At 37.3% G+C, this 24,412-nt stretch overlaps 1 protein-coding gene across 3 annotated transcripts in view; it reads left to right on the top strand.

Annotated features, from left to right (window-relative positions):
- The window catches only part of LOC138702834 (huntingtin-interacting protein 1-like), a 178,819-nt gene that overhangs the window by 112,692 nt on the left and 41,715 nt on the right, over positions 1-24,412 (top strand). For all 3 annotated transcript variants that reach the window (XM_069830154.1, XM_069830155.1, XM_069830156.1), the window contains exons 2-4: positions 13,802-13,865; positions 18,127-18,326; positions 22,198-22,355. In XM_069830154.1, coding sequence (XP_069686255.1) covers positions 13,802-13,865; positions 18,127-18,326; positions 22,198-22,355 — 422 coding nt within the window. The remainder of the gene's footprint in view (positions 1-13,801; positions 13,866-18,126; positions 18,327-22,197; positions 22,356-24,412) is intronic.

Genomic DNA, 24,412 nt, shown 5'->3' with positions numbered 1-24,412 from the left:
ATATTTATTACATATTGAGCTTCGTGACTGTGTATACTAGACTGTGACTATACCATGCAGGTTTTGTTTAATGTATAGTTGCCATAGTAATATTTTACACTGCATTGGTACAATCACAGTGTAGTATATACAGTCACGAAGCTTGAGTTGTGAGTGTACTAGGAACAATAGACTGTGCAGATACTATTTCGCATTGTATGTAATGAGGCGATAGTAGCGATCCTATTGGTTAGCAACTATTTATGGATGCATATTTATTACATATTGAGCTTCGTGACTGTGTATACTAGACTGTGACTATACCATGCAGGTTTTGTTAATGTATAGTTGCCATAGTCATATTTTACACTGCATTGGTACAATCACAGTGTAGTATATACAGTCACGAAGCTTGAGTTGTGAGGGTACTAGGAACAATAGACTGTGCAGGTACTATTTCGCATTGTATGTAATGAGGCGATAGTAGCGATCCTATTGGTTAGCAACTATTTATGGATGCATATTTATTACATATTGAGCTTCGTGACTGTGTATACTAGACTGTGACTATACCATGCAGGTTTTGTTTAATGTATAGTTGCCATAGTAATATTTTACACTGCATTGGTACAATCACAGTGTAGTATATACAGTCACGAAGCTTGAGTTGTGAGTGTACTAGGAACAATAGACTGTGCAGGTACTATTTCGCATTGTCTGTAATGAGGCGATAGTAGCGATCCTATTGGTTAGCAACTATTTATGGATGCATATTTATTACATATTGAGCTTCGTGACTGTGTATACTAGACTGTGACTATACCATGCAGGTTTTGTTAATGTATAGTTGCCATAGTCATATTTTACACTGCATTGGTACAATCACAGTGTAGTATATACAGTCACGAAGCTTGAGTTGTGAGTGTACTAGGAACAATAGACTGTGCAGATACTATTTCCCATTGTATGTAATGAGGCGATAGTAGCGATCCTATTGGTTAGCAACTATTTATGGATGCATATTTATTACATATTGAGCTTCGTGACTGTGTATACTAGACTGTGACTATACCATGCAGGTTTTGTTTAATGTATAGTTGCCATGGTAATATTTTACACTGCATTGGTACAATCACAGTGTAGTATATACAGTCACGAAGCTTGAGTTGTGAGTGTACTAGAAACAATAGACTGTGCAGATACTATTTCGCATTGTATGTAATGAGGCGATAGTAGCGATCCTATTGGTTAGCAACTATTTATGGATGCATATTTATTACATATTGAGCTTCGTGACTGTGTATACTAGACTGTGACTATACCATGCAGGTTTTGTTAATGTATAGTTGCCATAGTAATATTTTACACTGCATTGGTACAATCACAGTGTAGTATATACAGTCACGAAGCTTGAGTTGTGAGTGTACTAGGAACAATAGACTGTGCAGGTACTATTTCGCATTGTATGTAATGAGGCGATAGTAGCGATCCTATTGGTTAGCAACTATTTATGGATGCATATTTATTACATATTGAGCTTCGTGACTGTGTATACTAGACTGTGACTATACCATGCAGGTTTTGTTTAATGTATAGTTGCCATAGTAATATTTTACACTGCATTGGTACAATCACAGTGTAGTATATACAGTCACGAAGCTTGAGTTGTGAGGGTACTAGAAACAATAGACTGTGCAGATACTATTTCGTATTGTCTGTGATGAGGCGATAGTAGCGATCCTAGTGGTTAGTAACTATCTATGGATGCATATTTATTACGTATTGAGCTTCGTGACTATATATACTAGACTTTGGGTACAATCAGGACATAGTTAAAAATGCAAGGAAAAAGTTTTTGATGTCACTTTATTTCTACTGTTACTGCTATTGCTGTTAACCATTTCTACTGCTAAATTACTGTAACGTTTAGGACTAATATGTTACTATTTCTGCTGCTACTGCTATGACTTGTTAGGGCTAACGTGTTACTACTTCTACTACTGTGATTTTTTGGGCTATGTTGATATTTTTTATTGCTACTGCTCCAACGTTTTACTGCTCAGACTATTTCTACTGCTACTGTTGTGACTATTTCAGGAGCAATATGTTACTACTTACAGCTACTACTATTACTTCTGCTGCTATTAATACTGTTACTACATGTACTGTATTGTCACATCCTCGTGGAAATGGGCTCTTCCTCAACCTGTTTTTAAACAAAAATTTGGTTGCGTCACGACGAGTTGAGGCTCAAAGTAGTGTAATGCCATATCAGGAAGTGCAGCTACAGCTTATGAGAGATGGCGGGCATGTACAGTTTTCACGATGCGGTGTACGCTTCCTGAATTGCATGGCACTTGTTAAATGTAGCGAGTAGCATCAGTTCCGCTGCAGTCACTTGTTTCTGAGCCTCTTGCACTACGGATGTGAGTGCCGCATCATATACGTAACGAAATGTCCCACCAACACCCCTCAGCCTGAACTTTCACTTTCTCCATAGTATTTCATAGACAAAGTATAATAATAATAATAATAATAATAATAATAATAATAATAATAATAATAATAATCATGAAGGGGTGTAAAACCCAAAAACATACCAGGTTAAAAGCATATAAAGTTCTAGCAAAACCTGTCCTCATGTACGGTAGTGAGGCCTGGACTGTCCGAAACTCAGATGTTCAACGCCTAACTGCGGAAATGAGATTTCTAAGGTGGACTGCCGGCTACAGCTTGCTTGACCACAAAAGGAATGAACTAATTACAAAAGAATTGAAAATTATACCTATTTATGAACATCTCAACCACTACAGACAAAAATGGCTTAACCATGTCAATAGGATGGACCGTTCCAGACTCCAAGACAAATTCTCCGCTATATACCAGATGGAAGACGATCTTTGGGACGCCCCCTGAAAAGATGGACGGAGACCGTAACAGGCCACTATGCCTAATACCTGCAAGGACGATGATGATTTTTAGTAGGTTATTTTACGACGCTTTATCAACAGCTTAGGTTATTTAGCGTCTGAATGAGTTGAAGGTGATAATGCCGGTGAAATGAGTCCGAGGTCCAACACCGAAAGTTACCCAGCATTTGCTCGTATTGGGTTGAGGGAAAACCCCGGAAAAAACCTCAACCAGGTAACTTTTCCCGACCTGGAATCGAACCCGGGCCACCTGGTTTCGCGGCTAGACGCGCTAACCGTTACTCCACAGGTGTGGACGATGATGATGATGATGATGATGATGATGATGAAGATGAAGATGAAGGGATGCGCTTTGATGTGTGATCGGTCCAAGGCTTGACATTTTCTGTTTGTAACAGTCATGGAATTGTCACGATATTAACTCAGTATTAGCAATTTTCCGTTATTTTCCCGCAATTCCCTACGAATGTTAAGCCTATAGGAGACATGCCTATAAAGCAGGCCAACGCGGTCTGTTGTGTGAAATTGTTCTGTTTGCCGTACCATTCGGCGCTCCGTCTGGCATCTGCCTGTACAAATCATTGTCGTGCTCTCAATTGCAGGTGGGATGGGCTGCAGCATCGATCTTCTACCCTCCTGGTTGCATTCAGACGTTTTGCTTCCTTTTTATGAACGTTATAAACATCCTTTACGCTCTCGTCGGAAAATTGGTTTTGTCATGCTATCGTGTGATGTATGTATGTACGTATGTATGTATGTACGTATGTATGTATGTACGTATGTATGTATGTATATATGTATGTATACAGCGGTGAATAAAAATGTGTCCGAGTTTAAATTAGTATAACGTACGTTCTGAATATAGGCCTGTTTTAAGCAGTTACAATATTGATCCACAGTTCTGTATCAAGCTACTGCACATTTAAAGGACAAAACCAAAATTCCTTCAATTATTTATTACCATCACATAGTGCGGTAGGTCGAGTTAAACAAGGAGATCCGCTTTCTGCAACCCTGTTCATACAAGTGGTGAACCTGATAATCAGACAACTAGAGATTAGAGGTAGTCTAATACAAGCACAAGATTGGTACAATGTACAGCAAATGCAGACGATATACTACTAATACTTACTTACAAATGGCTTTTAAGGAACCCGAAGGTTCATTGCCGCCCTCACATAAGCCCGCCAGCGGTCCCTATCCTGTGCAAGATTAATCCAGTCTCTATCATCATACCCCACCTCCCTCAAATCCATTTTAATATTATCCTCCCATCTACGTCTCGGCCTCCCTAAAGGTCTTTTTCCCTCCGGTCTCCCAACTAACACTCTATATGCATTTCTGGATTCGCCCATACGTGCTACATGCCCTGCCCATCTTAAACGTCTCGATTTTATGTTCCTAATTATGTCAGGTGAAGAATACAATGCGTGCAGTTCTGTGTTGTGTAACTTTCTCCATTCTCCTGTAACTTCATCCCGCTTAGCCCCAAATATTTTCCTTAGCACCTTATTCTCAAACACCCTGAACCTATGTTCCTCTCTCAGAGTGAGAGTCCAAGTTTCACAACCATACAGAAGAACCGGTAATATAACTGTTTTATAAATTCTAACTTTCAGATTTTTGGACAGCAGACTGGATGATAAGAGCTTGTCAACCGAATAATAACACGCATTTCCCATATTTATTCTGCGTTTAATTTCCTCCCGAGTGTCATTTATATTTGTTACTGTTGCTCCAAGATATTTGAATTTTTCCACCTCTTCGAAGGGTAAATCTCCAATTTTTATATTTCCATTTCGTACAATATTCTGGTCACGAGACATAATCATATACTTTGTCTTTTCGGGATTTACTTCCAAACCGATCGCTCTACTTGCTTCAAGTAAAATTTCCGTGTTTTCCCTAATCGTTTGTGTATTTTCTCCTAACATATTCACGTCATCCGCATAGACAAGAAGCTGATGTAACCCGTTCAATTCCAAACCCTGCCTGTTATCCTGAACTTTCCTAATGGCATATTCTAGAGCGAAGTTAAAAAGTAAAGGTGATAGTGCATCTCCCTGCTTTAGCCCGCAGTGAATTGGAAAAGCATCAGATAGAAACTGACCTATACGGACTCTGCTGTATGTTTCACTGAGACACATTTTAATTAATCGAACTAGTTTCTTGGGAATACCAAATTCAATAAGAATGTCATATAATACTTCCCTCTTAACCGAGTCATAAGCCTTTTTGAAATCTATGAATAACTGATGTACTGTACCCTTATACTCCCATTTTTTCTCCATTATCTGTCGAATACAAAAAATCTGATCAATAGTCGATCTATTACGCCGAAAACCGCACTGATGATCCCCAATAATTTCATCTACGTACGGAGTTAATCTTCTCAAAAGAATATTGGACAAAATTTTGTACGACGTCAACAAAAGTGATATTCCTCGAAAGTTACCACAGTTGGTTTTGTCCCCCTTTTTAAAAATAGGTACAATTATGGACTCCTTCCACTGTTCTGGTACAATTTCCTTTTCCCAAATAGCAAGTACAAGTTTATAAATTTCGCTATATAATGCACTCCCACCCTCTTGTATTAATTCTGCTGGAATTTGATCGATACCTGGAGACTTGTACTTTTTCAGATTTTCTATCGCAATTTCGACTTCTGAAAGCGTGGGTTCGGGTATAAATGGCTCAGCAGTTTGTATTTCAATTTCGTCCCGATCTTTTCTATTTGGCCTATGTACATTTAGTAGTTGCGAAAAACTAATAGCAAGATCAAAGAAAGCATTAATTGAAAAGCTCGAAACGTTAATGGAAGAATCAGCACAATATGGATTAATCATAAATGCAAAGAAGACAACATTTTTAAAATGTTCAACCAAAAATAATGAACCAGAAAACTTACAGATGGATAATACTATTTTTGAAGGATAAAATCCTTCAAATACTTGGGATCAATAGTAAACGACGAAAACAATATCGAGGAAGAAATAAACAATAGAATTGTTATGGCAAATAAAGCATACTTTGCAAATCTCAACCTATTCAAAAGCAAATACGCATCCAAACAAGCAAAATTAAGACTATATTTAACAGTAATAAGACCAATTGTAACATATGCAAGTGAAACCTGGACCCTAACTGAATTGTCTAAGCAAAAGCTCCTGGTTTTTGAAAGGAAAATATTACGAAGGATATTTGGCCCAATAAAAGATGCAAACGATGAGTGGAGAATTAGAAATAATAAAGAGTTAATATTTTAATACAAAACCAACACATAGTAAACTATATATCAAAACGCAAAGGATGGCATGGTTTGGCCATACCAATCGTATGGACGAGGGTAAAACAGTTAAATGAACCCCATCAGTAAAAGAGCAAAAGGAAGACCAAAAAGTAGATGGAAGGAAAACATAACCAACGATTTGAAAACATTGAATGTAAAGAATTGGCCAAATCTTGTTCATAACAGAAAGGAATGGCGTAAATTAATTGAGAAGGTCAAAACTTCGATGAAGTTGTAGCACCTACTGAAGAAGAAGAAGTGCGGTCGGACTCATATCGCCAAGTATCATTTCGCTGTCATCAATATCGTCGACGCTAAATAGTCTAGTAGTTGATACAGCGTCGTTAAATAACCAACTAAAGAAAGGTATTGGTTCGAGGTGAAGTAACGGTTTATTCGGAATAACAATTACTCTGTTCTTAGTTTTAAAAAGTGGGGTTATATTTTCAAAATAAATGGAATTTATTATTGAAGATATAAATTAAAAGAGAGGAAATAAATGAGGATGTAATGGGTTGAAGCAGGTAGTATGAAGAAGAGGACGAAGAAGGACAAGAGGGTTACAAGTAGTGTTGTGGGATTTAATCGATTAATCGGTCAATTTATGCTGTAAGATTAATCGATCAAAAATATTTAATCGAATAATCGAGTCGATTAAAATTAATCGGTTGTAGTTGATATTAATTATTATTTTATTAATATAAACTCATACTAAAAAATTCCGAGAATATTTCTCTCTCGGAAATTGCTTTCTTAAAGGCACAATAGTATTATTATTTTCTAACTGTAAACCAGGTGGCGTAGGGAAAATCTTCGCACAAACACTTCAGAAAGAGAAGGAGATGTGAGGACAGTGACCTAGTCTACCTCTATTGAAAGTTGAAACACAATGCGAAACCCTTATTAAGTTTTATGGTTTTCCAAGAAAACTTCCACCTTGTTGTCAGCTCATCTTCCTAGCATATGAAATACATACTTTTCTGGGATTCGTCCCCCTCATCCCTTATAAAATAACCATATCTACACTGTGTGCAAGTGAGAGCGTAACTACCTTCTTCTCTTTCTAAAATCTGGTAATTCGATTACAATAGGGGCCAGGCTTCTGTTTCGACCGCTGTAGTTTTGAAGTTGTAGTTTCTGTACTGCGTTTCGTAATATGTAGTGATGAATACTTGCAATATGGTTTTACGTGGCGTGGAGATGAATATAAACAAAATCCCGAGTGTTTTGTCAAATCAGTCGATGGTGCCGAATAAAATACATTTTTAACTGCCGTTTTCAACGTCATAAGCATAAGCATTTTCTACCATGAAAATAGTGAACTCTAAACAAAGTAACAGACTGCTGCATCTTGAAGATGATTTACGTGTCCTGTGAACCATAAAGCCACGTATAGAGAAACTCTGTGCAACCCATCAAGCGCAGACTTCACATTAATTTAAATAGATGATTTTTCAAAAACGATAATAAAAATCTTTTATCGGACATCCAGCATAGATAGGTTGGGATTTTTGACACATACTACATTTGTTTTTTTCTAATTTCACTCACGTTGCTGCTTGTTTTTTCGATTGTGTGTTAACATCGACCTATCTACAGCACTGGATGTCCGACATTACATTGAAGTTATCAGTGCTTTTTTTTTTCTGGCGGAACGCGCTGGAACGGCGTTCCGGCACTTTTTTCTTGCATTTTTCATCTTGCAAGGAAAATGTGTGTGAATAACTATGTTTTTAATTTATTTTTTCTTTGAATTCCGCTTAGACCTTGAAACCTTAGTTGTAGGCCTACTAAAAGGAGGAAAGACGACAAAATTCCCGTGCAGTGAACAGTAATCATCTCTCTGTACGCTATAAAATATTCTACACAGAGTTTCAACACCTTTTCCTTCACAGGAAAATCACTGTTTGTTGTTATTATATTGTTATTAATAAAAACAAATAAGTGTGTCGCGATATCGTGGGCGTTCAGTACAGTGTGTCGTCAGTCAAAAGAGGTTGGGAACCACTGCCATAATATACAGGGTTAGTTAAAAGTCCCGCACCACCTAAATAACTTTTGAAGCATACGGTTCAGTGACATGAAACTGGGTATGTGAGGATAACCATATGCTAAGAACTCAATAATTGTATTACCGAGTTTTTTCTACTTCCGGTTTAACCGGAAGTAAATCCAACTGTCTTATTTTAAATGGAACACCCAATATATATATATTTTTATTTTTGAATAGTGCTCATTAAGAGCTTTTCAAAAAGTACCCACACTTGATACTTCTGTAAAAATTCAGTGTTGCTAAGTCAAGAAGACAGAAAAATGTATCGAATATTAAAATAATAAAATACCCCTTCCTTAACAAAAACAAAACAAAGCTAGCTCACCTTCTAAATTATGTGTTCAAATTGGTAGCCCTCAGCTGCTTTACAATGTGTCACTCGATCATAGAAACCATTTAAGGAATGATTTATCCAGGATTTAGGAATATCTTGCACCACTTCCATTTTTATTTAGCAACACTGAATTTGTACAGAAGTATCAAGTGTGGGTAATTTTTGGAAAGTTCTTAATGAGCACTATTCAAAAAGAAAAATATATATATATATATATATATATATATATATATATATATATATATATATATATTGGGTGTTCCATTTTAAAATAAGAGAGTTGGAGTTACTTCCGTTAACCGGAAGTATAAAAAAACTCGGTAATACCATTATTGAATTCGTAGTATATGGTTATCCCCACATACCAAGTTTCATGTCACTGAACCGCATGCGTCAAAAGTTATTTAGGTGGTGCGGGACTTTTAACTAACCCTGTATGATTCCGATTACGTTAAAATTAGAGAGAAACTGTAATGAACTTTTACGTTTAGTAGATGGTTTAGTTCTGACATCAACTTTATCGTTTACACTGTGTAGTATTTTCTTCTCCAGCGAGCAGCGTCGAGGATTGGGCGGCGTGGGCCTGTCTCACGAAAATACCGTCCTACAGTTATTATGTAGGATTGGACACACATCCTGTCTGTCGTCTTGTAATCCTCCTGTCCGCTGTTATGAAACAAAGCGTGACGTGAGGTAAAATCTGACAGTCGTGTAGCCTAGCGACGGATTACGATAAATACGTCGTCGCGGATTAGATTGACCTCGTGTAAACAAGCGAGTGTTGGATTATTCTGTAAGTAAGCCACTTGATTGCTAGCAGCTTCGAAGGTAAATACTTAGCACATTCTGTATCTAGACTAGACACGGAGAGAGGGGTGCCCACATACCCATTCTCTCATTATACCGGTTCGTGCTACACGTTTTAGTTCCTTTATAATATTGCTAATGATTAATGAAGTAATCGTATTAGGCCTACTGTCCATAGTTCAACTACTTGAGCTATATCTTTTCACCTTTAATTTCTGAAAAGTTAATTATTATTTTAATTTCGGAAAAGCTTTAGTAACCTCAATTTCGAAAATGGTTAATTCACGTTAAAAAAAACTTAATTTCGCATAATCTTAACCTCATTTTCGGAAAATGTAAGTAAATCCATTATAATTTTATTATAGCCTATACATGCTAAAATAAAATTGATTTTCCATATTCTCTTAAGAGAACAGAAATATTGTAGCTACACACCTATTCAGTGAACAACGTCTATTGTCAGTATTCATTATATGACAGCAAGAATTTTGAGATCATAATTTATATTAATTCATTGCAACTACATCTAATTTAACTCAATTTACATACTTATGGTCCACACCTGTGGAGTAACGGTCAGCGCGTCTGGCTGCGAAACCAGGTGGCCCGGGTTCGATTCCCGGTCGGGGCAAGTTACCTGGTTGAGGTTTTTTCCGGGGTTTTCCCTCAACCCAATATGAGCAAATGCTGGGTAACTTTCGGTGCTGGACCCCGGACTCATTTCACCGGCATTATCACCTTCATCTCATTCAGACGCTAAATAAGCCTAAGATGTTGATACAGCGTGGTAAAATAACCTACTAAAAAAAAACATACTTATGGCTTTTTAGAGAACTCTGAGTTCATTGCCGCCCTCTCATTAGACCGTCATCAGTTCCTATCCTGAGCAAGATTAATCCAGTGTCTACCATCATATCCCACCTCTCTCAAATCCATTTTAATATTATCTTCCCATATACGTCTCGGCCCCCCAAAGGTCTTTTTTCCTCCGGTCTCCCAACTAACACTATATGCATTTCTGGATTCGCTCGTACGTGCTACATGCCGTGCCCATCTCAAACGTCTGGATTTAATGTTTCTAATTATGTCAGGTGAAGTGCGTGCAGTTCTGCGTTTTGTAACTTTCTCTATTCTCCTGCAACTTCATCTCTCGTAGCCCCAAATATTTTCTAAGGACCTTATTCTCAAACACCCTTAACCTTTGTTCCTCTCTCAAACTAAGGGCCCAAGTTTCTCAACCATACAAAACATGTTACATACTGCACAAAAACATTTCTGTGATTACAAAATTGATAAATTTGGCTTCATTTATAAAACTGTCTAGTACATAGGCCTATAAGTAATTACATTGTCTCATATTCACACAAAGTGGCTAGGATGAATTCATTTCTAATATTATTTTCCTTTTCACGAAAATCAGATTTAAAAGCGATATAAATGTCTTCGCGTCTGTGGCACGCTAGTCTGCCATTCTTAGGATACGGGTTCGATTCCCTGCTAAGTCGTGATAGAATTTGTGGTGGGTAGTGTAGACGTAGAGGATTTTTTTGTCAGGGAACACCCGCTTTCCTCTCCAGTTCCAGCAACAGTCTCCACTTCTCATTTCAGCTATTATCTGCTGTAGTTAAAAATAGCCTGGGGTGAAGTTTCTGGAGGGTAGTAAGTGTTTTCCAAGGTCCTGGGCTCTTGGACATGAGGTTTATCATTACTCGTCTTGGGATAGGATTTGGCTGTCTCGGCTGAGGCAGAATGCCGCCTGCCATCACGCCACCCGCCGGACTTTGAATATGTATTAAGAAAAAATGGATTATCATACACGCCTCATAACATACAAGGAATTTAATGTACTGAATATTAAACAAATATACATATATACCCTATTAAAATACTACCATAAAATAATAACTATTATGACCATGATTACAGTACAAGAAGACACATTATATCATGTCCTTTTTTTTTAACACAATTTCAATTCTGAAGCAGGACTAAGGCATGCCTCAAATTTCGGCCCGAGATTGTAAAATAACTTCATTAAAAACATTCAAAATTAGCTTCTTCCAGTAATAAATTATTAAAAAAGCAAGCACTTCAACTGATTTTAAAAACAGATTAGTATTCTAATATTTTTTTTTATTTTCATTTTTTTTATATTTCTCTCTTACATTAAATTTTGAAAAAAAAAATGTTATGAATCTTTCAAAATTCAATAAATAGAATAGAACTAAAATATCATTTATGTATATAATATATTACTCCATTTTATTATTGCATAATATTTTATATTTATTTTACAATTGAATCGCACTTTCTAGAAAGGAACTAAGTCAAATTTTTCATTTTTTTTTTTACTGATAAAATGATTAATACTTCCGTGAAGTATTGATTTGCAAAGAAAGGAACTCAGTCAAATCTTCCGCTGTATCTCTGACATCAAGTTGATATTTATAGAACGGGACTGGTACACTCGTATTTAGCATATTCATGAAAATAAATTTCTTTGTTCTCTTGAAAAGTAGCAAATTTTGACTTAGTTTTTTTTTCTAAAAAGTGAAATTCAATTGTATTGTTTGATACTCTTTCATCTTACTTTATTATTGTTTAAAGGGGCCATCGCCCCTTGAACTTTCTAGTAACCTATTCTTCTGTATATTATGTGATATAATTTCATTGTATTTATTGTATTATTATTATTTTGGTATTTTTCACTTTACTTTTGCTTACTTATATTTGATTAATTACATTAAACAAATAATTATTTTAGTGTAGGCTTAAGCGTGTAATATTACTTTTTAATTATTTAATGTAAACTCCACTCCCGGCCACCAAGCTTTTGCTTCATCGGGAGTGCCAACCAAAAGTGTATTATGTTATCTTTGAAATAAGTGATTAGTATGTGAGTGGCCTGGCCTGTTGGTTGTTTTGGTGTTTGGTTGGCTGCATTTCTTGGTGTCTGGCTTGTTATCAGATTGTCTGGGTATCTGAATATCTTGTTGGTTAATTGTTTTGGTGTCTATCTTCTCGGTTGATCGATCTGTGTACTATATATTGCTCGAAGATCCTTGCTTTACACATATCTCTACTTCGACACCAGACAGTTTTGACAGATGGTGGGAAACATGATGTGGGGTGGTTATCAGACATTGGACCACCACTTAATGCAATAAAGGACATCACATTGACATTGAACAAACATTCAGACTGTAGGAGAGTTTGGAAGTCGTGACTGCTCCCACTAAAGTTAGTGCATATGCATTATATCAGTGGTCGGCAAAATTACGTCATATAAAGTAGGCTACAGCCTGCAATGTACAGCAAAGGGGAAGGTAGGAGGGGAGGATGGTATTTTTTGGTGAAAAATGAGGTAAGTTTAAAAAAAATCTTTAAAATACTCTGTGATATGTGTGGAATGCATAGCATAATGTTTTGTGGGTATTTGTGCCCTTATCGGATGTTGAGACGCCATTTTTAAACTTCCTGCGTTATGGATTTTTAAATCATTCGCCCACTTTTATTGTTTCCGGTAAATTGAATTTTCGAAAAAAAAAAAAAATCTTTAAAATACTCTTTGATATGTGTGGAATGCATTGCATAACATTTCGTGGGTATTTTTGTGCCCTTATCGGATGTTGAGACGCCATTTTTAAATTTCCTGCGCTATGGATTTTTAAATCACTCGCCCCCTTCTATCGGTTTACGGTAACTTCATTTTTTTGCTACATTGCCAGACAAAACTGGATATAATTTCTGAACTATTAAAGATACATGCATGAAATTTAGAACACACATTCTTTAGACTATTAGAAAACTTTTCTCTGTAACAGAATTGATTTCATTTTAAAACTACGTCCGTTTGTTTGCAAGAAAGGAATTCAGAAAAGTGTTATTAAATTTTAATTGTTTATTTTACAAACGTAGGGACTAATATCAAAATTCTGTTACAGACAGTTTGTAGAGCATGCTTTTGCAAGTACATTGCAAGAAACTGGATGAATCTACCTTTAAAAATGGTTTAGATATATCGGTTTTTAGTAAAATCCTGCATTGGATATATTTTTTTTTCAAATCTGGGCTCCCAATTTTTTTTTTTTTCAAAATATTTATTTTTGGTTGAGTTGCTACAGCTTTGAGCTCTCTACATACAAAAAAATTAATATTTTACACCAAATAGGAAAAAAGGTTTTAAAAAATACCATCCTCTTTCCTTAACATTGAAAGAACAAGTGATGTCTAAGGGGAGGGAGATCATGGCTTAACCGTCCGCCTTGCTTGTGTATTAAGGGTTTCACTCGCGAGTCAAATGCTGACCACTGCCTTATGATATTATACCAAATACTCTATCATTGTAGAGTATTTGATTATACAAAGTGACTGCAGCAAGCTAACGGATGTCTCTCTCTTTTTTGCAGTCCATCAGCATCGGGAAAGCCATCAACCAGATCGAGACTCCAGTGAAAGAGAAGCATGTCAGAAGTATCCTTGAGCGCTATCGGAATGTTGTGAGCTCGTCTGTTTCCTTACCTGAAACTCCGTGAGTCATGCTCGCCGAACAAATTTGTTCACACATTCCGCATGTTACTGGAAACAAGTCTAAGCATACATGCCTATCCTTACTCGTATTTCCGCAAGGAAAATAAGCACAAAGGTTTCAGATGTTTCCTTGGCTTTGTTTTATATATTTCAGATATAGTTTAAAGTACCAACTCCATGCCAGAATTCTTCTATGCTTCAGGAAGTGAAAAGTTACGATCCTTCTTTAATTAGGGATAATGAATATCTCCATACAGATATCCCAGTCTCAGAAATGATATATTCCTCATAATGCATGCTAGCAGAGTCTATCATATCTGGAGGTGTTAGCAAACAAGTAACCAGTCAACAGATCAAGGAGTCAACGCAACAAACCGATCGATCAGTCAGCCCTGATCGACCAATAGACTACCAATAGATCTCTCGATTGACCAACCATAAGCAGATCTATTGATCGACCGACACCAGCAGATCTACCTATCAATAAACTGCCAGCAGATCTATCGACCGATCTGCTGCCAACAGATCTATAGACCTACAGACCACCAGCAGATCTATTGATCAACCGACACCTACAGATCTATGTGTCGACCGACCACCAACAGATCTATTGACTGACCGACCACCAGCAGATCTGTTGACTGACCGACCACCAGCAGATCTATTGACCGACCGACCACCAGCAGATCTATTGACTGACCGGCCGCTAGCAGATCTATTGACTGACCGGCCACCAACAGATCTATTGACTGACCGACCACCAGCAGATCTGTTGACTGACCGACCACCAGCAGATCTATTGACCGACCGACCACCAGCAGATCTATTGACTGACCGGCCGCTAGCAGATCTATTGACTGACCGGCCACCAACAGATCTATTGACTGACCGACCACCAGCAGATCTATTGACTGACCGGCCACCAGCAGATCTATTGACTGACCGGCCACCAGCAGATCTATTGACTGACCGGCCACCAGCAGATCTATTAACTGACCGGCCACTAGCAGATCTATTGATTGACCGACCACCAGCAGATCTATTCACTGACCGGCCACCAGCAGATCTATTGACTGACCGACCACCAGCAGATCTATTGACTGACCGGCCACTAGCAGATCTATTGACTGACCGGCCACCAGCACATCTATTGACTGACCGGCCACCAGCAGATCTATTGACTGACCGGCCACCAGCAGATCTATTGACTGACCGGCCACTAGCAGATCTATTGACTGATCGACCACCAGCAGATCTATTGACTGACCGGCCACCAGCAGATCTATTGACTGACCGGCCACCAGCAGATCTATTGACTGACCGGCCACCAGCAGATCTATTGACTGACCGGCCACCAGCAGATCTATTGACTGACAGACCACCAGCAGATCTATTGATCGACCGACCACCAGCAGATCTATTGACCGACCAACCATCAGCAGATCTATTGATCGACCGATCATAAACAGATCTGTTGACTGACCGACCACAAGCAGATCTATTGACCGACCGACCATAAACAGATCTGTTGACCGACCGACCACAAGCATATCTGTTGACCGACCGACCACAAGCAGATCTATTGACCGACCGACCACCAGCACATCTATCGACCGACCGACCACAAGCAGATCTATCGACCGACCGACCACAAGCAGATCTATCGACCGACCGACCACCAGCAGATCTATTGACCGACCATAAATGATCGACTGACCAACCAATCAGCAGATCGATGCATCTACCAAACAAATCGATTGTTATACCAACGAACAAACCGGCAAATCCTCTGCCTTTGTCCCTTCGTTATTACATACTTAAGTTTATTTACTTTATATTCTGTTTACTTCTTCTGTCTATCAATTTACTATTAAATTTGATGTCTGCATGGGTACCAAGTGTTAGGCACAACAGAATTTGAAGTACGTCCATTGTACCGGAAGTGCTATACAGCCAACATTGATACACTCTTGAATTAGTAAGTTAGTTTTCAGTTTATGATATGTAATGATTAATAGCACACAACATACACTGCAACCTTATCAGTGCGCAGTTTGTATTGAAATCAATCCAGGGGGTGTGTACGTATCACAGTACCAGCAGTACCACAGTGGCCCAGATCTGTATTCGACACCACAGTAAAATATGAGTGTCTTTTGTTGAGCTTAAAAACGAAACTGCACGGTATTGCTACATCTATATTTTTCATTAATTCATTTTTTTCTACCTGGTGCACTGTTAGTAGAAGGACTAGATCGTCAGCTTTCTCCGCCATAGACCTGGATTCAAATCCCGGCTAGTGTAACTGAAATTTGTGAACAGAGAACGTTGTTGGGGCACTTTTTCGTGGAATGCTTCCTTTTTCCGGCTGTTATTCTGTTATTGCACCATTAATTATCCTCTCACATTGCTGTAACTCGGATACATTCCTTTGGGACAGACTCCAAAGTAATCAGCAATTATCGACGCATAACTCTTAGAACGGGACGCTTGAGGTCAAGTGATTAAGAGTTCAGAGTACCCGCCTTTGGAGAAAAATACTGTAGGTAGACTACACAGTTTTGATAAAGGGTGTTTCTTTCACTATTATTGGGCACCTTGTGTCGTATGTGAACAGTTCGCTGACACAGAGCTGTGAGCTTTCTTCGAAGTTGGGATCATTTGTGTATTGATTATCCTATATTAGTGCACATTTTATTCGTATTACATTTACGGCAGAGTAAGGAACAGAAAATTAAGGAAAAATCTTTGTTAATTTTAATGAATTTTCCAACCATACCGTGTTTCATGCAAATCTGGCTTTCAGGTAGTAGCTCCCTGTAAAGCAGGTTTGAATAATTTTAAGGAAAAATTGTTCCGGAGCCGGGTATCGATCCCGGGACCCTTCGCTTAGCGCGCGAACAGGGAGCTACTACTTGAAAGCCAGATTTGCATAATACATTCGTTACTGGAGGTACGTTAACAGAAAGCCACAATTTAAGTCACACAGCATTTGTGTGCACTCATAGTTGAGTTCTGGCGTCTTGTCAGCTCATTTGACTTGTGTGGATATAAAGGGAAAATTGTGACGGTGTCGTGTATAGTTCCTGGGGTAGCTCAGTCGGTAGAGCGTTCGCGCTCTAAGCGAATGGTCCCGGAATCGATACCCGGCTCCGGAACAATTTTTCCTTGAAATTATTCAATACCGTGTTTCGTTTTCACAACTTTCTGCATCGTAAGTGCAAGGTTGAACCAATAAATTATTGAGATTTGCGATAAATTAATTAGTTTAGGAAATTGTATATTTATTATGTATAACTACTTTTGTATATAGATCATTTTTTAAATTATTAAATTTGTACTTTTGTGAACTAATATCAATAAATCTATCACTATCACAACTTTCTGCATCGTGATATTATTATTATTATTATTATTATTATTATTATTATTATTATTATTATTATTATTATTGACCTATGGCTGTTGACCAGCACATTAATATTATAATAAATAAATTAATTAAAATTTAAGTAAGAGCCTCTTTTCTTTTCTCTAATCTCTTTCCCCCCTTTCTTCTGTACTGGTACTCCTACTGCTTCTGCTACATTTTTTCTTAAGTTCATTCTTTTTTTTCTCTCCATATTTACCTCTTTCATTGTCTTTGCATAGTTCGTTTTTGTTTTCATATTTACCTCGATCATCTTCGTTTTCGTTTTCTTCTTATTCGACTTCCTTTTCCTTATCATCTTCAGATCATTTCCTAATCTCTCATCCTCTTTGTTGTCTGCCTTCTTCCTCGCCTTCGCATCATTTTCTTTACCCTCTTCGTCTTCGACTTTCTCTTGGATTTTTTACTTAATCATCTTTAACTTATCCTTGTCTGTCTGTCACCCTTCATTGTTTTTGGACATATTTTATTATGTCTTGTTATCAACACTCAATCCACCCCTTGAAATGAGATGTTGTTGTGTGGCTCAAGATATTTTCCATCGACTGAGTCAGTGTTAACTTATTTCAACTGCTATTTCCATTCGCATTTTCCTTTAATGAAACTTCCTTCCTCTCCCTAGCCTTATGTCTAGTTTTCTCTTTTGAAAAACTTTTTTTTTATTCTTCTTCAGTAGTGAATATAAAATGTATTTGCGATGCATTGCAAAGTTTTCAGTTACTTCAACTTATGACTATACAGTATGAAATATGTAATTCCTTAACCCAAGCACAGGTACCATCATTGGAACATTTCACGAAAAAGGGGCACAAACTTTTTGGGTTTGTGCTCTCAGACTGCCTTTGCAAGACAATCGCATTGTTGCCTGGAAGTTCTGCCACGTGCTGCATAAAGTCCTTCGAGAAGGACATCAGCAAGTTATTCCCCACTCGCAGAGGCATAGAGGTGCAATAGAAGACTTAGGTAAACTGTGGGTAAGATCATTGTTACGAACCAGCAGTGTGTGTCTGTCTGTAAAAGACTTAGGTAAACTGTGGGTAAGATCATTGTTACGAACCAGCAGTGTGTGTCTGTCTGTAAAAGACTTAGGTAAACTGTGGGTAAGATCATTGTTACGAACCAGCAGTGTGTGTCTGTCTGTAGAAGACTTAGGTAAACTGTGGGTAAGATCATTGTTACGAACCAGCAGTGTGTGTCTGTTTATAGAAGACTTAGGTAAACTGTGGGTAAGATCATTGTTACGAACCAGCAGTGTGTGTCTGTCTGTAAAAGACTTAGGTAAACTGTGGGTAAGATCATTGTTACGAACCAGCAGTGTGTGTCTGTCTGTAGAAGACTTAGGTAAACTGTGGGTAAGATCATTGTTACGAACCAGCAGTGTGTGTCTGTTTATAGAAGACTTAGGTAAACTGTGGGTAAGATCATTGTTACGAACCAGCAGTGTGTGTCTGTCAGTAGAAGACTTAGGTAAACTGTGGGTAAGATCATTGTTACGAACCAGCAGTGTGTGTCTGTCAGTAGAAGACTTAGGTAAACTGTGGGTAAGATCATTGTTACGAACCAGCAGTGTGTGTCTGTCTGTAGAAGACTTAGGTAAACTGTGGGTAAGATCATTGTTACGAACCAGCAGTGTGTGTCTGTCTGTAAAAGACTTAGGTAAACTGTGGGTAAGATCATTGTTACGAACCAGCAGTGTGTGTCTGTCTGTAAAAGACTTAGGTAAACTGTGGGTAAGATCATTGTTACGAACCAGCAGTGTGTGTCTGTCTGTAGAAGACTTAGGTAAACTGTGGGTAAGATCATTGTTACGAACCAGCAATGTGTGTCTGTTTATAGAAGACTTAGGTAAACTGTGGGTAAGATCATTGTTACGAACCAGCAGTGTGTGTCTGTCAGTAGAAGACTTAGGTAAACTGTGGGTAAGATCATTGTTACGAACCAGCAGTGTGTGTCTGTCAGTAGAAGACTTAGGTAAACTGTGGGTAAGATCATTGTTACGAACCAGCAGTGTGTGTCTGTCTGTAGAAGACTTAGGTAAACTGTGGGTAAGATCATTGTTACGAACCAGCAGTGTGTGTCTGTCTGTAAAAGACTTAGGTAAACTGTGGGTAAGATCATTGTTACGAACCAGCAGTGTGTGTCTGTCTGTAAAAGACTTAGGTAAACTGTGGGTAAGATCATTGTTACGAACCAGCAGTGTGTGTCTGTCTGTAGAAGACTTAGGTAAACTGTGGGTAAGATCATTGTTACGAACCAGCAGTGTGTGTCTGTTTATAGAAGACTTAGGTAAACTGTGGGTAAGATCATTGTTACGAACCATCAGTGTGTGTCTGTCTGTAAAAGACTTAGGTAAACTGTGGGTAAGATCATTGTTACGAACCAGCAGTGTGTGTCTGTCTGTAGAAGACTTAGGTAAACTGTGGGTAAGATCATTGTTACGAACCAGCAGTGTGTGTCTGTTTATAGAAGACTTAGGTAAACTGTGGGTAAGATCATTGTTACGAACCAGCAGTGTGTGTCTGTTTATAGAAGACTTAGGTAAACTGTGGGTAAGATCATTGTTACGAACCAGCAGTGTGTGTCTGTCTGTAGAAGACTTAGGTAAACTGTGGGTAAGATCATTGTTACGAACCAGCAGTGTGTGTCTGTTTATAGAAGACTTAGGTAAACTGTGGGTAAGATCATTGTTACGAACCAGCAGTGTGTGTCTGTCTGTAGTAGACTTAGGTAAACTGTGGGTAATATTATTATATAACGCAGAACTGCACGCATTGTATTCTTCACCTGACATAATTAGGAACATTAAATCCAGGTGTTTGAGATGAGCAGGGCATGTAGCACGTATGGACGAATGCAGAAATGCGTACTAATTTATAAAAATCTGTCTGATTTTCACCAAAATTGTGACTTCCGTACCTACGATTCTCGTAACAAAAATGGTTTCACTATTCCAGCTCACCATCTTACAAACACTAGTAGAACCTGTATGGTCTTTGGTATCAAAATCTGCAATAGTTTGCCTGATGACATCAAATATACAAAAAATTCTCTCAAATTTAGGAATTATATAAAAACGAAATTAATAAAATTGTGTCCCTACAATCTAGAGGATGCACGCATGGGCCCTCGAAATGAATAATGTTTTTTATATTTCACTTATTTTAAATTAAATTGTAATTGTATATATTTGATCATGTCTATGCATATATTATGCCTTCGACAATAAAGTTCTATCTATCTAACCATGGAGTGTTAGTTGGAAAGCTGGAGGGAAAAAGATCTTTGGGGAGACCGAGACGTAGATGGGAGGATAATATTAAAATGGATTTTAGAGAGGTGGGATATGATGATAGAGACTAGATTAATCTTGCACAGGATAGGGACCAATGGCGGGCTTATTTGAGGGCTGCAATGAACCTGCGGATTTCCTTAAAAGCCATTTGTAAGTAAGTAAGTGAGTAATATTATTTTTACGTGCAAACCGTGTGTATCTGTCAATAGAAGACTTAGATAAGGTGTAGGTAATACTTTTAGGAGGAAAGTGTGTGTGTCTGTAAATAGAAGACTTAGGTAAACTATGGGTAAGATCATTTTCACGAGGAAGCAATGTGTCTCGAAGTCACAGGAAGTTCCTTGACCTGTAATATACAGGGTGATTCACGAGGATTTACCGTTCCTTATTATTTCCGAAGACATTCTGAGCAAAAAATGTCATATAAACATTTGTCCTAATCTCAATGTTTTCAGAATTACACTAATTTGAAGTTGATTGCAAAATACCATTATTCTTGAGTTTTAAGGGTAAAAGAATGTTACAGATAAAGAATGAACTATTCAGGAGTATCATTTTTTAAATCAGCTAATATTCTGAAGCTATAAATGTGTTGTGAATTCCATAATTGCTTCATACAGATTTTTTTTTCGATTTTTAACTACAAAATTACATTTTCTTACGCATTTATCACAACAATTGTTACAAATCACGCCACTCTTGTAAATTTTTTAAGACTTTACATTAGGATGCATAATTAAACTGTAAAGAATCAAGTTCCTAAAGTCGTATGATTTGTAACAATTTTTGTGATAAGTGCATAAGAATAATGTAATATTTAGTTAAAAATTGGAAAACAAAATCTGTACAAAGCAATTAACAACACATTTTTAGTTTCAGAACACCAGCCAATTACTGAAATGATACTTCTGAATAGTTCATTCTGTATTTGTAATATTTTTTACCCTTAAAACTAAAGAAAAAAGGTATTTTACTAACAACTTCAAATTAGTGTAACTCTGAAAATATTGAGATTAGGACAAATTTTTATATGACATTTTTCGCTCAGAATGTCTTCGGAAATAAGCTACGTAAGGGACGGTAAATCCTCGTGAATCACCCTGTATATCATCACTAATTGTTATAAAAGTCCTTGACGTTTGTTGTGGGCTCATATCTCCAGATCATTGACAGAAGACATTTTATTAGCGGTATTTCAAATGGAAATTTTTAAGTCAAGAACTGAATAAAACTACTTGCAAAAAATACGTGTTTGGAATTAATCGTATTCTAAAGTGTGAGTGAAAGGACGAAATTATTTCATAAAAATATTGCTAAATGTTTACAGATAGCAGATTTGTCTCTGACTGAACAATTTCCAATACCAGAGTCACTAGAATTAATAGTTTGTACACGACAGCCATTGCCTATACTTATTGTTTGGTGTATATGCCTGAAAACTGTGGACACACAAGTTCTGAAAGACACTGAGGAGAAAGGTGTTTTTAGAGAGAATGAATTCCTCATGATTTCGGCTCATTATCTTTATCAACATTGTGTATTTGTTTCTACAGTGTCATTTACGGGAAGGCTATGGCAAACTTATACAGTGCTACACTGTTCTTCTTATAACCAAGTTGGACTTCCATCGCCGCAACCCTCGCTTCCCGGGCAATCTTCAGGTCACAAAGGAAGAGCTAGAAAGTATTGGCGAAAACGATATAAATAACTAGTAAGTATATCTCCAGATTTAACTGCTTTTCATTTGCCATTTAACAAAGCCATTTACTGATCTAATGGAAGATTTTCTTTGATTATATTTCACGTTAACATTTTGTTTGTTAAAAACATAAAATTGTTTAGTCACACGTTAAAAAGTGTTAAAATTTAAAAAAAAGGTATATACCTTGGATGTTTCGACGTGATGTTACGTCTTCATCAGTGTCTCCTGAACTACTGGTGATCTTGATTTCTGCGATGTGCATTTGTCGGCTGTAGGGTTGGGGGTGTGTTGCTCTTATGGTGGGGGCTGGTATATAATGAACATATTAAAGCTATAACCAAACCCTACATCACATCAAATTACGCAGAACACATTATCAACAATAATCATGACTACAATAATATAGAAACAGATATGGAAATTGTACACATCACACCAAAAAGTTCACAATTAAACATCTTAGAACAATACGAAATATGTTGTTGTTGTTGTTGTTTTCTAATGCCAGGCGTTTGACAATAAAGTCATTTGACCTCTTGCACTCCAATATTTTTCAAAGATATTATCATGACCAGCCATTGAAGCACAGATTTTGAGGTGTTCCGAATCCATTTCATATCGAGGTCTACCTCAGGGCACTGTCCTCAGCATAACTTTATTCAATATTTATATAGATGACTTACCCTCCCTACTAGAGGAATCAAACATGAAAACAGCACTATTTGCAGATGATATAGTTTTGTGGACTTCCGGATCTTACAGACATAGAGACAAAATTCAAAATTCTGCTCTTAAAGCTCTAAATCAACTACATGAATGGAATACATCAAATTTGATGACACTCAATTTAAGCAAAAGTAACTACCAAATATTTTCACTTGGTAAAAAAGAAAGAGAATTCAATATCCAATACAATGGCCAACACCTTCCTAGGACTTATGAATCCAAATATCTTGGAGTTATTTTCGATAGTAAGTTAACATGGAGCAACCATTTGAGTTACATTTCTGAAAAAGCTCGTAAAAGATTCTCCCTTCTAAAAAGACTAGCAGGAAAGAAATGGGGATGCTCTAGGAATACTTTGAACACTACATACAAAATGTTTATACAGCCAGTGCTGACATACTGCGGAGAAATTTTAATTACTTCACCTTTCATAAACGAAATAGAATATGTTCAAAACCAAGCTCTCAGACTCATTACTGGTGGAATCAAAACAACTCCAATAGATTCTATGAGATTCCTCACTAATATTAACAGTATCAAAATGACAATAGAAGAAAAAGCACTGATTCAATATGAAAAACTTATCAGATTACCAGGAAACAATTGGCATTCATACAGTCCTCTCTGTAGATTGAAAACTCAAAAAAAGTTTCATATCCATTGTTCAAGAATTAAAACAGAAAATCAATATCCCGAATTTAAAAGAAAACCTGCAATACGAAATATACAAACATACAATAACATACCCACAACATAATTATACTTAATACACAATTACAGTTCAATACCCACACATTATTCGACATCATGATACGTCATAACACACAAACAACCAGCCCCCACCATAAGAGCAACACACCCCCACCCCTACCATCGACAAATGCACATCGCAGAATTCAAGATCACCAGTGGTTCAGGAGAGACTGATGAAGACGTAACATCACGTCGAAACGGGCCGTTTGTCCAAGGTATATACCTTTTTTTTTTTTAATTTTAATACTTTTTAACGTGTGACTAAACAATTTTATGTTTTTATAAGATTTTCTGTATTTCAGTCAACATGACTTGAAACTCGGTGCAGAGCAGTGAATGTTTAATTTAAAGTCCATGCGAATTGAGAATGTTTAGAATTGCTTGCTTTGTAAACATCATGGCTCATTTTGTCATTTACTTTCATGATTTACGGACAGAAGTTTCAACAGGCCCTATGAGACTATAGAAGTCTCAAATTCCTGAGTCAGGTTTACAGAAATGAATTCCTGGCATCGTTGTGGACTGAGATGAGAGTTTTGAACAATTCTTTAAATTTGTTGAAATTTGAGGAAAGGCATGGTTGTGGA

The sequence above is a fragment of the Periplaneta americana genome, chromosome 7 (genome assembly GCF_040183065.1).
Source record: "Periplaneta americana isolate PAMFEO1 chromosome 7, P.americana_PAMFEO1_priV1, whole genome shotgun sequence".
Classification (NCBI taxonomy): domain Eukaryota; kingdom Metazoa; phylum Arthropoda; class Insecta; order Blattodea; family Blattidae; genus Periplaneta; species Periplaneta americana.
The sequence above is the reverse complement of the archived record's forward strand: the minus strand, read 5'-3'. Positions and strand labels throughout refer to the sequence as shown.